General features: G+C 36.1%; 1 protein-coding gene across 1 annotated transcript; it reads left to right on the top strand.

The window, feature by feature from the left end:
• Positions 1 to 10865: 10865 nt before the first annotated feature.
• Positions 10866 to 11804, top strand: LOC100756937 (olfactory receptor 4A5-like). The gene has a single exon (XM_027421064.1). It carries the CDS (start codon positions 10866 to 10868, stop codon positions 11802 to 11804), a length of 939 nt encoding a protein of 312 aa, XP_027276865.1.
• The last annotated feature ends 2444 nt before the right edge of the window (positions 11805 to 14248 follow it).

Below are 14248 nucleotides of genomic sequence, written 5' to 3' on the forward strand. Positions count from 1 at the left end.
CTTATATTTCTACCTGACTCCGTATTGGTAATTTCCCACTATAATTTCCCATGCTCTTGGATAGGTAGAATCAACATAGTAAAAATGGCAATCTTGCCAAAAGCAATCTACAGATCCAATGCAATTCCCATCAAAATCCCAACACAATTCTTCACAGACCTTGAAAGAATAATTCTCAGCTTTATATGAAGAAACAAAAGACCCAGGATAGCCAAAACATCCCTATACAATAAAGGAACTTCTGAAGGCATCACCATCCCTGACTTCAAGCTCTATTACAGAGCTATAGTCCTGAAAACACCTTGGTATTAGCACAAAAATAGACTGGTAGACCAATGGAATCGAATTGAAAACCCTGATATTACCCCACACACCTATGAACACCTGATTTTTGACAAACAATCCAAATTTATATGATGGAACAAAAAGAACATCTTCAACAAATGGTGCTGGCATAACTGGTTGCAGACATGTAGAAGACTTCAGTTAGACCCAAGCCTATCACCTTGCACAAAACTTAAGTCAAAATGGGTCAAAGATCTCAACATAAATCCAGCTACACTGAACCTATTAGAAGACAAAGTGGGAAATACCCTTGAATTAATTGGTACAGGAAACTGCTTCCTGAACATTACACCAGTAGCACAGACACTGAGGTCAACAATTGATAAATGGGACCTCCTGAAACTGAGAAGCTTCTGTAAGGCAAAGGAGACAGTCAGCAAGATAAAACGGCTGCCCACAGACTGGGAAAAGATATTCACCATCCCCACATTTGACAGAGGGCTGATCTCCAAAATATATAAAGAACTCAAGAAGCTAGTCTCCAAAACACCAAACAACCCAATTAAAAAGTGGGGTACAGAACTAAATAGACAATTCTCAATAGAGGAATATAAAATGGCTGAAAGACACATGAGAAAGTGTTCAACATTCTTAGACATCAGGGAAATGCAAATCAAAACAACTCTGAGATACCATCTTACTCCTGTCAGAATGGCCAAAATCAAAAACACCAATGACAGTTCATGTTGGAGAGGATGAGGAGAAAGGGGAACACTTCTCCACTGCTGGTGGGAATGCCAACTTGTAAAGCCACTTTGGAAATCAGTATGGTGACTCTCCAAAAAAAAATGGGAATCAGTCTACCACATGATCCAGCAATTCCACTCTTAGGCATATACCCAAAAGAAGCACATTCATACAACAAGGACATATGCTCAACGATGTTCATAGCAGCGCTATTTGTAATAGCCAGAAACTGGAAGCAGCCTAGATCCACCCCCCAACAGAAGAATGGATAGAGAAAATATGGTACATTTACACAATGGACTACTACTCAGCGGGGAAAAAACAATGGAATCTTGAAATTTGCAGGAAAATGGATGGATCTAGAAGAAACCATTCTGAGTGAGGTAACCCAATCACAAAAAGACAAACTTGGTATATACTCACTCATATGAGGATTTTAGACATTGAGTAAGGATTACCAGCCTACAATCCACACTGCCAAAGAAGCTAATAAACATGGAGGTCCCTAAGGGAGACATGCATGGTCCCCTGGAGAAGGAGAGAGGTTCAAGATTTGCTGAGCAAATTTGGAGCATGGGAAGAGGAGGGAGGGAAAATGAGAAGGGGAGAGGAAGAGTGATGCTGAGGACATGAGGGAGCAGAAAATATGAATCAGGGGAAGAATACAGGATAACAAGAATGGAGATATCATAATAGAGGGAGACATTTTTAGTTTACAGAGAAATCAGGCACTAGGGAAATGTCTGAAGATCTACAAAGATGACACCAGCTAACTATCTTAAATGCCCTCCCCTGATTATGAGATTGATGTCTGACTTATATGCCATCCTATAGCCTTCATCCAGCAGCTGGTGGAAGTAGAAGCAGACACCCATAACTAATCACTGATCTGAACTGGAACCCAGATGCAGAGAAGGACCAGTGAAGATCACAGAGGTCCAGACCAGGCTGGTGAAATCCACAGAAACAGCTGACCTGAACATCTGGGAACTCTTGCTCCCCAGTCTGATAGCTGGAATGCTAGCATGGGACTGATCCAGACCCAAGGAACATGGGTTTCTGTGAGGAAACCTCAGAAATCTATGGGACCTTCTATAGAAGCCCAGTATTTATCCCTAGCATAGGTGTGGACTTTGGGAGCTCCTTCCATATAGAGGAATATTCCCTGAGCCAAGACACATGAGGGTAGGCCTAGGCCCTACCCCAAAGGCAACGGAAGACTCTGATGACACCCTATGGAAGGCCTCACCATCCAGGGGTGCAGAAAAGATATGTGACAGATAAGGTTTTAGTTGGGGGGGTAGGGGAGCATGGGTGGGAGAAGGGAAATGGGATTGTCATGTAAAACAATCCTGTTTCTAATTCAAATTAAAAACGTTGGAAAAATAAAAGAAAAATACAAAACCTAGACCCAGCTTCCCCCTACATGCTATCTTCTTCCTCAACCTGCTTTTTTCATAACACACTCAGAACTAACAAAGGAAGTCTGCTTGCTAAGATCCCATCATAAGAATACCAACACCTGATGGGCATTAGTCAAGCATGCCTTTAATTCCAACACTTGGTAGGCAGAGGCAGGGCGATCTTTTGTGAGTTCGAGGGCAGCCTGGTTTATAGAGCAGGTTCTAGGACAGCCTCCAAAACAATACAGAGAAACACAAAACCCCCCAAAAAATAATAATACCAATACCATGCAAGACCAAGCTAGTATCTTCTCTCTAATTCCTTGCCTTGATGAATTGACTATTTATAGAAATTTTCTAGTAGACTTTTTTTGATTTCTAATGTCCACCATCTCATAATCTGCAAATATGGTTAGTTTGACTTCCTCTTCCTCTGTTTATAGCCCCTTAAATCCATTTCTTTTTCTTATTTCTCCAGCTTGTATTTTGAGCACAGTATTGAAAAGGAGTGGAGGTTGAAGGCATCCTGTCTCCTTCCTGATACAGTGGAATGTTTTAAGTTATTCTCTAGTTAGGATGATGTTGACTATGTGTTCTTTATATATAGATTGTAGTGTATTGAGGTGACATTCTCTGGCTCTACAGTCTCTGAGAATTTTTTTTTTATCATGAAGACATGTTGGAATTTTTTTCAAATGTTCTTTCTACATATATTGAGATTATCAGGGGGATATTGGTCTTTAAGTACATTCATGTGCTTTATTAAATTCATAGACTTGTTTGTGTTGAACCATCCTGGAATTTCAGGGATAAGGCTAACTTGATCATGGTGTATAATCTTTTGACATATGTCTGTATTCTGTTTGTAAGTATTTAAGAGTATTTTAAATTCTATGTTCATTAGAAATGTTAGCCTGTAGTTTCTTTGTTTGTTTTGTCTTTAACTTGTTTATAAGTTTGAATGATATTGGCTTTGTAGAAGGAGCTTGAGACAATTCCTTTTTTTGAACTAGTTTAAGAAGGACTGTTTGTAAATATTATTTAAATGTCTGGGAGAATCCTGTGGCAAATCTATCTATTCTTGTTTTCTTAGAATTCTTTTTATTACAATTTCTGCCTCCTCATTTAATATAAGTGTGTTTAGGTTGTTGAGTTTTTGGCTTAATATTGGGTTTTGTATGAATTCAAAGATCATACATTTCTATCAATTTTGTGTAGCTTCATGGAGTTCAGGTTTTTAAGATGTTCTCTTATAATATTCTGAATTTCTTTGGACAGTGTTATATTATTTCCCCGTTTACATCTGATGTTGTTAATTTGGGTCCTCTCTTTCTTTCTTTTGGTGTTTGGGCCAAGAATCTGACAATGTTGTTTGTCTTCTCAAGGAACCATCTTTTACATTTATTGATTCTTTGTTTTGTTGCTGTTTTCTATGTCATTGATTTCTGCTCTGATTTTTTTCTTGCTGCCAAGTGTGTTTGTATCTGGTTTATTCTTATTTTTCCAACTTGTTGAATTGCATTATTATATTCATTTATTTGTGCACTTTTAAATTTTTTAATATAGTTACATCGTGGTATAAATTTCCCTCAAAGGTTTGTTTCCACTAAATCCAATAGGGTGTGTGTGTGTGTGTGTGTGTGTGTGTGTGTGTGTGTGTGTGTGTGTGTGGTATGTTCATTTTCATTTAGTTACATGACATTTTTTCATTTTTGCTTGATTTATTCTTTGACCCAGTCTCCATTTAGCAATTAATTTTCAAATATTAGTAAATATGCCTATTTACATGAGATTATTTTCTTCATTAAATATTAAGTATTTTTGTATTATAAATACATAGAATATGCACAGTAATGTCAAAGTTTTGCATTTGTAAGTATTGTTTTCTGCAATAGGATGTGATCTATTTTAGGAAAGTTTCAATGTGCTGCTCAGTAGAATTTGTGTTCTTTGGTATTCAGATAGAAAATTCTGTATCTCTTAAATTTAATTGATGTATGTTGTAAATTTGTTTTTTTTTTTTTTTGGTTTGCTTCTTGGTCAGTTAATATATCTGCTGGAGAAAGTGGGGTGTTGAAATCACCCAACATTAATGAACTGATGTTAATTTTTGTCTGTGAAAGTCAGTAGGTGATTTTTTTTTAAATGAAATTGTGTTCCCCAGCATTTGGTGCAATTTCAAATGTCTTTCTGGTTCACTGTTTCCCTGGGTAGAATGAAGGGTCTCTGTTAATCTGTTTGGATTAGTTTCAGTTTGAATCTACTTTGACAGATATTAAGATTGAGATGCTGACTTGGTTCCCTGTCCAATTTATCAGAGTTCTTTTGTTCATCTTTTAATCTTAGGCAGTGCCTTCCTTTAAACTAAGATTGTTTAGGGGAGATAGCAGATAGATGGATTATGTTTCTTGGTCCATTTATTCAGTCCATGTTTTGATTGGAGAGTTAAGACCATAGATATTTAAAGTTATTAAAGTATGTGCTAATTGTGGTCACTGTGTTGTTGAGTTTTAGATTTGTTTGTGTTTTCAGTGGTATTTTGTGTTTTAGTAATTATGCTTTTGTTTTTCTTTTTACAATCCATTTGTTTACTTATTACTATTTTCAGTCCAAAATAATGAGTAATATTCTTCAGTTTGGTTTGATGCAAGAAACATCATGACTAAACTCAAAATGGTGATGAAAAGTTTTATGGGAAAGGTATATGGGAATGACTTATACTTTTATGAAGTAATTCACCGGTGAAAACTGTTCTTACATGCAGTTCAGTATTTTGCCTGCTAGAATCATCACGTGATATGAAAAACTTTAAGCAGAAAGCTTTAGTATATGTTTGAATTCAGAAGGAAATGACATGGAGTATGATATCTTCATATATTTCAATTCTCCAGCTTTGAGCAATAATTCTAGCTTCTGAAATTTGTTTCCATTGTCTGTTTCTTTCATTTACTATCAAGGAAAGTATCTTTTTTTCAAGACAGGGTTTCTCTGTGGTTTTAGAGGCTGTCCTGGAACTAGCTCTTGTAGACCAGGCTGGGCTCGAACCCACAGAGATCCACCTGCCTCTGCCTCCTGAGTGCTGGAATTAAAGGCGTGCTCCACCATCGCCTGGCCAAAGGAAAGTATCTTGATTAGACATGTTCTTTATATTAAAATAATACATTTAAAGTTTCTGGATTTAACTAACTTGTTACACCAATTTTAAATATCAAATTTTAGTGGGACCTATCACCTGCCATTGTGGTGACCTAGTATCTATATCTTTGTGACACAGAAAGTAACCAGGAAGTAAGCATGTGGTAGGATGTTATGATAAATCTTTCTGCCAAAAGCTGCCTGAACCCCACCGCCACGTGTGAGCTTTATGCCAGTCGCCTGCCTGAGTTAGGGCCAAAATGAATACACAGAAACTTGTATTAGGTTCAAAGCTGCTTAGCCACTGACTAGGACTTCTCATCTGCTAGCTTAGTCTTAACTATCATAAACCTATATATTTTATAAGACTTATCTTATCGGACGCCTTATTGGTGTCCCTCCTTGCCAGTGGATCACATTGTGCCGCTGGAGCAGGAGCGGAGGGGAAAAGAGACACACTTCCTGTTTCCTCGCTTAGTTATGAGTCTCCTTGCCATGTCACTTCCTGCCTGGATCATCACTTCTCTACTACATTTCCCAGAATCCTCTTTGACTCCTAGTGCTTCCTTGCCATTGGCCAAACAGTATTTTATTCAAAAATCAATAAGATAAACATACAAAGAAGTACATTCCCCATCAGTAGCATCTACTCCCTGATGGCTAAACAACAAGCTCAATAACAGAGGAAGTTCTTAATCATGTTATTTAAAAAATAACTACTTCTACTAGAGTTACTCAGTTAATACTGTATAGCAATTAAAGAATTAATGAACACAATGAAAGTCATATTAGTCCTATCTCAACAAATTAATGCCTCTATTAAAAGTTTTCACACCTTCCAAATGGCAGAACCATTGTCTCTCCCACAGGTAGACCTTAAGTACCAACTTCACACACTGCAGTTCCAACTCTTCAGCTTAAAACAGCTATGCAGATTCTCTCTCACAGTACAGGACTGTGATTTGCTGGGGGTGATGTTGGGAATGGGGACTGACTTTGATTCCTCCTCAAGTGTTTTAAGTATTACCCTCATTACTTAAATATTTCATACTTTAACACTAACTCATAGTATCTTGCGCAATATACCTGGAAATTTGTTTTCTTATTAAAGATTTTTCCAAAAAGCCAGGCTTAAGCTACTCATTCTTGGCAAGATTAACAGCCTTTATCTCTAGGGATTATTGAAGAGAAATCTGTTCAAAAGAAATGAGCTCAGTTGAATTTGTTCCAAATATTTTAAAAAGCTTATCTATTTAAATAGCGAAGATGTAGAAGTCTTAGAAAGTATCATGAATATAAATGGAAGAAGTTCTTTCCTGATTGAATGACCCAGGAAGCCTCTGATATTTAACCCTTAATGTATTCTGTTTTTATGCTTTATTCATTGTTGTGACAGTCTATGGAAGATCTCAGTTTCCAGGGGTCTTCTACATACAGAGAATGTTTTTCACAAGAAAGGAGAGGACTTATGGAGATTCTATCTAAGTGACAAAGATTGAAGTCTTCTGGAAGTAGTCAAGAAAACTCTCACCACTAATGCTTCAGTAATTTAAACCACTGATTTGCCATGTTGAGTACCTGGCTTTTTTGTGAGTCACAGTCTATACTTCATAAAGTCAAAGCCCTTTGGATGCCTTTTGTAAAATGATGCAAAAAGAAAATTGCATATTATTAATTCCATGTTTGTGAATTTTTATTTAAATAAGACCAAAAAAGAGGGTTAGCACTTTCTAATTATTAAGTGAACTTTTATACACATGCAAATAATACATCTTGGCATTTTTATGATTAAATTTTTTTAGATTGCGATAATGTTAAACTACCTTTTTTGAGTAAGTTTTGACATTAAATTTAATTATTTTGTATTTAAATATCAACTTTGATATTCCTACATTTCTCTGAAAGACTAAAATAATAGAAATTTTTGTGGAAATGTGTTTTCTGCAGTCTCTTTGTGCTCCTTCTTCATCTATTGTATGCTTATATGTTGTCATGTGTTCCTGTGAAGGCATATAGGCACATGAAATAATTGCAACCATACCAGCAAAAGAACCTTTGATATTTATGGAACAAAAATAAGAACATGTTGTGAGTACATGAGGCCATAATCATGAAATGCAAGCTAAAGTTTTCTGTGATATACTGAAGTGAACTGACTTTTAAAGTCATATCTCTTCTCAGAAAGAATCTAAATTAGGAAAGATATGATACTACACAAAGAAAGTAATCATAAAATACAAGTATATTTGCTATTAACGTCACAGACCACTTATTTATTTTTTGGGGGGGAGGGATTGCACCATTATGTTCCATTTGACCAAATAGCAAGTTAAATCTTTTACATGTTATAAATGTCAGCGATTTATCATTTTTTTCATGGAACATTGTGTGTTTGTGTGCTTCGTTGAAAAGGATGAATAATCACTTGCGATGCATTTAAAGAGGGAAATTAAAACTTCTGTATCCTTGCAAATGCTTAAGGCATCCAAGATCAAGTGCCTATTATCTTTTAGTTGCTTGATGTTGTATATTATGTGTGTATCTTGAAATTGAACAGTGAATATGTTAGTATATATGAGTAGAGAAGAGCATATAGGAATGCCTCACTTGCTACCACAGACATTTGTTTGTTATTGTATAGTAGTGTACATGGTATTACAAAACTGGACAGTTTTCCTGGATATTTTCCCTTCCACTCATATCTTCTGTGACTGTGCGACTTTATGTATCTCCTGAAAAATCCAAAACTCATAAATAAGAGAAAGTGTAATATTGTTCCTTTTGATACTGAATTAAAATGACTAATAATTTTAGTTTCATTTGTATCTTGTTTAGTCAAGTGATATACCTTCACTCCTCTTTATGGGTGATAAAATTTCACTGCTAGACAAAATAGTTTTTTAAGATATAAGGCTATTTTTCAAAAAGACATGTTCTTAATCATAGATAATACTATTATTTTTTATGGAGTGTATTAACAATAGTTCAAAATTAAAGTAGTCCCACTATTATTTAGTGTTAATATAATCAACCCTTTGATGGTGTACATTACATATAAGTGTAGTATTGTGTAGTCGATGAACATTGCTTTCTTCTATTAAAACTAATCACATAAGACTCTAGTAGGTTTGGCCTGGTGATAAGTAATGCTGATCAATACTGAAATCAAGTGAACTGTGTAGAAGTAAAATGTAGAAAACAGAATTGCACATAGTAATGTGATAACTCTATGCTCTGTGACAGGAATGTCTTTGGCAATTGGAAACTTCAAGAATGACAATGATAGATGTTCTGAATCAGATGGAAGCATAAATGTGAATGAGACATGCATAAGATGTAAACCAATTGCTTCTACAGCCACTGTGACTCTGCACATGTCTTCTGTTACCAAGTTCATGCAAATGGTATTTTGTTTGCTGCTAGTGCACATGTATTTCTTCACAGGTAAATACTGATTATATTTTACATATAATAAATAAGTATATATATATATATATATATATATATATATATATATATATAGGTTCTCTCTCTCTCTCTCTCTATATATATATATAGAGAGAGAGTTCCTAAGACATATGATCTTAATTCAAGACCAGAAAGTGGTTCATGAGGTACACATATGCTGTTTTTTTCTTACCCAGATTATGCCTACATTTCTATTAAGTGGACAGAAATTCCCATGACTTATTTTCAGCTGATGCTCAAACTGAAACATCCATGAATAGTGTTAATAGCCACCACTAAAATGTCTAATGGGCTGGGCAGTGTTTAGGTATTTCATAAGCACATCAAGAGACCACTCTAGGAGATGGATATTTTGGAAGTCCCTGTGGTACAAAAGGTGAAATAGAGGCAGAGGGAGACTTAGTAAAATGCTCAGGATCAGTATGATACTAACTGAATGAACCTCATGCTGCCACCATGTGTGTGGCTTCAGGGTCCATAGCTTTTGTCACCACTTTTTTTTTCTATCCAAGTATTTCTGAGTCCTTGTTGCTACAATGTGTACAATAAAATTAGAGATATTATTCTGTCATGGTAGTTATTACATTTCATTTTAGACTATTAGTATCATTCAAGAAGAAGTGATAAACTTGGAAACAGTGTGCAAATATGAAAAAAAGGAAAGACAACAGAAGAGAAAGGGAAGAGGTCTGAGGAAATAATGCTATAGACCATGAGAGACTGAGAAACTGGAAAAACTCTGACATATTGTCTAATCCCCTTGTTTGTTAGAATGCAAACAGAGACATGTTTGTAATTATGTTTAGAAAGTGAACCTAACCATCACCTTTGTCCTCTGGCTGTGAATTTTCTTTGACTGTTCTGATTTTGGGGATCTGGGCAATGAATTCCTATGTGAGGACCCTGAGCATCTAGGATATATTAAGAAAAAACCCATGCCCCTCTCTCAGCATTCACTCTCTCTTTTCCATTTTTAATTCTATCTGGTTCTCTGCCTAGATTTTCCTGAGAGTACAGGAAAACTATACAGTATGCTTAGGCAGGATTTGGAAAGAATAATGGATTAATTTAAGTGAAGTAAAGATACTTGTGGAAAAAACTGATAGTGGATGTAATTGTGTTACTAATTAGTACAAGCAATCATGAAATGGAAGTACAATTACTAAAATATGTCAGCGTCAAATAAAGCTATAGGTAATTGTGAGCTCAATAATATTGGTGGTATTTGGTACAGTTCAAAATCTACTTTTTTTTTAGATGAAGTGAGATAAATATGATGTCTAAAATTATTTTTTGATAATAGTCTAATAGTGCAAAATAAAAGCACTGACATGTCTCTAAAAGGACCAATACTATTTTGGTAGGCACTACCCAACTTCATATTTGTAAGCATTATCCACAGGTATTACCAGCACAATGTCTTTATCATTATTAATTGATATACTTGTGTTTAACACCACCATCATTTTTTAAGTTTCTTAAAGGAGATACCTTTTCTCTGTTCATTTGCTGCTATCAATGCCAAGGTGTGATGAGCTTTAAATAACTACTTTTAAAGGTATGGGTGACAGAGATACTCCTGTCTGCTTTTCTGTGTAAGGATTCACTGAGATAAACCTAGTACTTAGAGATTTATTAAGAGAAAGTGAATGGAGCTTTTTGTCAAAGTGAAGCTCAATATTACTTACTAGTTTTCTACTACTTGTTAACTATTGTAGAAGACAACATATGCATCATGACAGAATGGATTCACAGTCTTGTTCACAATTCGTGGCAGGCCCTATTCTCCTGAGCTCCTTCTCTGAAACAAGCCTGATAGAAGATTAAATGGGCCAAAACAATGTCACGGAATTTGTCCTCCTGGGATTCACTCAGGATCCTGCTGGGAGAAAGGCATTATTTGTTATATTTTTACTCATTTACATTGTGACAATGGTGGGAAATCTGCTCATTGTGGGAACAGTGATTGCCAGTCCCTCCTTGGACTCCCCAATGTACTTCTTCCTTGCCTCTCTGTCTCTCATGGATGCCGTTTATTCCAATGCCATCACACCCAAGTTGATTGTAGACTTGCTCCATGTTAAAAAGACCATCTCTTTCACAGCTTGCATAAGCCAGCTCTTTGTAGATCATTTATTTGGTGGTGTTGACATTGTCATTCTGGTGGCAATGGCTTATGATCGGTATGTGGCCATCTGTAAACCCCTGCATTATCTGATTATCATGAATCGACGTGTGTGTATACTTTTCTTAGTGCTGGCTTGGGTGGGAGGTTTTGCACATGCTTTGTTTCAAGTTCTTGCTGTTTATAAACTTCCTTTCTGTGGTCCCAATATCATTGACCACTTTGGCTGTGACATATACCCATTGTTGCTACTTGCATGCACTGATACCTACTTTATTGGCCTCTCTATCATTGGCAATAATGGGGCCATGTGTATAGTGATCTTCATCCTCCTGCTATTCTCCTATGGAATCATCCTAAGATATCTTAAGAACCACAACCAGGAAGGGAGGCGTAAAGCTTTGTCCACCTGCAGCTCTCATATCACAGTGGTTTTCCTGTTTTTTGTTCCCTGTATCTTCATGTATGTTAGACCAGTTTCTAGTTTTCCTGTTGATAAATCCATTACTGTATTTTATACCATTATCACTCCCATGTTGAATCCCTTAATATATACTTTGAGAAACTCAGAGATGAAAAACTGTATGGAAAAGCTTTTACAAAAACTATTGAGTTACAATAGATTAAGACTTTCTTCTTGATGCTTATATTACTAAGCACCAGGCAATTATCCTGAATAAATATTGTAGTAGTATGTGTTCCAATTTGAACATTGTCTCTAGCCCTTGATAATTGTGTGACTACTGTTATTGTTAATACAATTCAACTTTTTTCACACCTGCCTTTCACAGTTTTTCATTTGAAATATGATAGCAGCATTATACCCCATACCTTATAGAAATCATGTCAGTATTAGAACCAGTCAAGTCCTCCCACAGAGGTGAGAAGGGCTCTAATAACTTTCTCATATCCAACAATTCCTGCCACACATGAGGAAAAAAATCAATTTGATTCTTTAGAAGCAGAAAGTGTGAAAAAATAGAGATTTGGGACAGGGTCACTGGAAACATGAACCCATAGCATTTGGGGTTTGCTTCACAAAATCAAGACAGTCAATATTCCAGTAGGTATTGATGAGGGCTTCACAGGCCACTTCTTTAGCTGAGGATCAAGTGACAGTTAATAGTTTTTGGGTGAGAGGATGTTTTCTTTAGTGTTTAGATCATGGTAGCTTACTAATACTGCAGTGGATGGTCCTCCATCAAGGCTCATGTAGGCTATCTAATTGAACATAATGGGTTATAAGTAAATATATGAAAAAGATATGAAGTTGGGAGGGGTATGTGGCAGTGGGGTTCTAGGAGGAGTTGGAGCAATGGAGTTGGCATGAACATGATAAAAATATATTGTGCACTCTTATGAAATTGTCAACATGGTGATAGATATGGATATATTTGCAATCTTCTACATGTTGACATCCAGTTGTGCCAGCAACACTTGTTAAAGATGCTTTCCTTTTTCCATTGTACCCTTTTGGATTATTTGTCAAAAATCAGGTGTTCATGGGTATGTGGGTTAATGTCAGGGTCTTCAATTTGATTCCATTGGTCAATGTATCTGTTTTAATGCCAATACCAAGCTTTATTATTTCTATAGCTCTATAGTAGAGCTTCAATTCAGGAATGGTGATGCCTCTGGAAGTTCCTTTATTGTACAGGATTGTTTTAGCTATTCTGGGTTTTTTTATTTTTCCATATAAAGTTGAGTAATGTTCATTTAAAGTCTGTAAAGAATTGTGTTTGGAGTTTGATGAGTATTGCACTGATGTTGTAGATAGCCTTGGTAAGATTTCCATTTTTATTATGTTGATTATATCTATCCAAGAACATGTGAGATCTTTCCATTTTCTGATGTCTTCTTCAATTTCTTTCTTTAGAGACTTAAAGATCTTGTCATATAGGTCTTTCACTTTTTTGGTTAGAGTTACCCCAACATATTTTATATTTGTGGCTATTGCAAAGGCTGATGTTTGTCTGATTTCTCTCTCAAACTATTTATCATTTGTATATAGGAAGGATACAGAGGATTTTTTTTTAGTTAATCTTGTATTCTACCATTAGTGCAGTTGTTTATCAGCTGTAGGTGTACCTGGGTAGAGTTTTTGGGGTCACATGTATACTATTATATCATCTTCAAATAGTGATAGTTTGACTTTATTTACAATTTGTTTCCCCTTGATTTTCTTTTGTCCTATTGCTCTAACTAGAGCTTCAAATACTATATTGAATTTATATGGAGACAGTGGACTGCCTGTTTTCTTGCTGATTTTAATGGAATCAATTTGAGTTTCTCTCTATCAAGGACCTCAATATAAACCAGTTACATTGAATCTGATAGAAGACAAAGTGGTAGGTAGCATTAAATACTAAGCACAGGAGATCACTTCCTAAATATAACACTAGGAACCAGACACTGAGAGCAACAATCAATAAATGGGACCTCCTGAAACTGAAAAGTTTCTGTAAGGTGAAGTACACAGTAAGTAAGACAAAACAACAGCATATATAATGAGAAAAGAACTTCACCAATCCATCTTACAGAGGGATGATCTCCAAAATATATGAAGAACTCAAGAAACTAGACATCCTCCTCATCCCTCCTCTTCTCCCCTTCTCATTCTCCTAGCTCCTTATCCCCTCCTGAATGCTCCCAATTTGCCCAGTAGATCTTGTCCCTTTCCTCTTCTCCTGTGGACTATGCATGTCTCTCTTAGATTCCTCCTTGTTGGAGGACATAAGGGAGAAGGAAGGTTGTATAGGAGGAAGAATAGAGGAAAACAAAATAAGAGATACCACCAGAGAGGGAGCCAGCATAGGTTCAAAGAGAAATCAGGCACTAGGGAAATGTCCAGAGATCTACAAGGATGACACCAACTAACCATCTAAGCAACAGTGGAGAGACTACCTTAAATGCCCTCCCTTGATAATGAGATTGATGACTAACATATATATCATCCTAGAGCCTTCATCCAGCAGCTAGTTGAAGTAGAAGCAGATACCCACAGCTAAACACTGAACTGAACTGAAATCCAGTTGCAGAGGAGTGATGAGCAAAGGAGTCAAGACCAGGCTGGTGAAACCCCCAG

Source organism: Cricetulus griseus, chromosome 6, assembly GCF_003668045.3.
Source record: "Cricetulus griseus strain 17A/GY chromosome 6, alternate assembly CriGri-PICRH-1.0, whole genome shotgun sequence".
NCBI classification, from domain to species: Eukaryota; Metazoa; Chordata; class Mammalia; order Rodentia; family Cricetidae; genus Cricetulus; species Cricetulus griseus.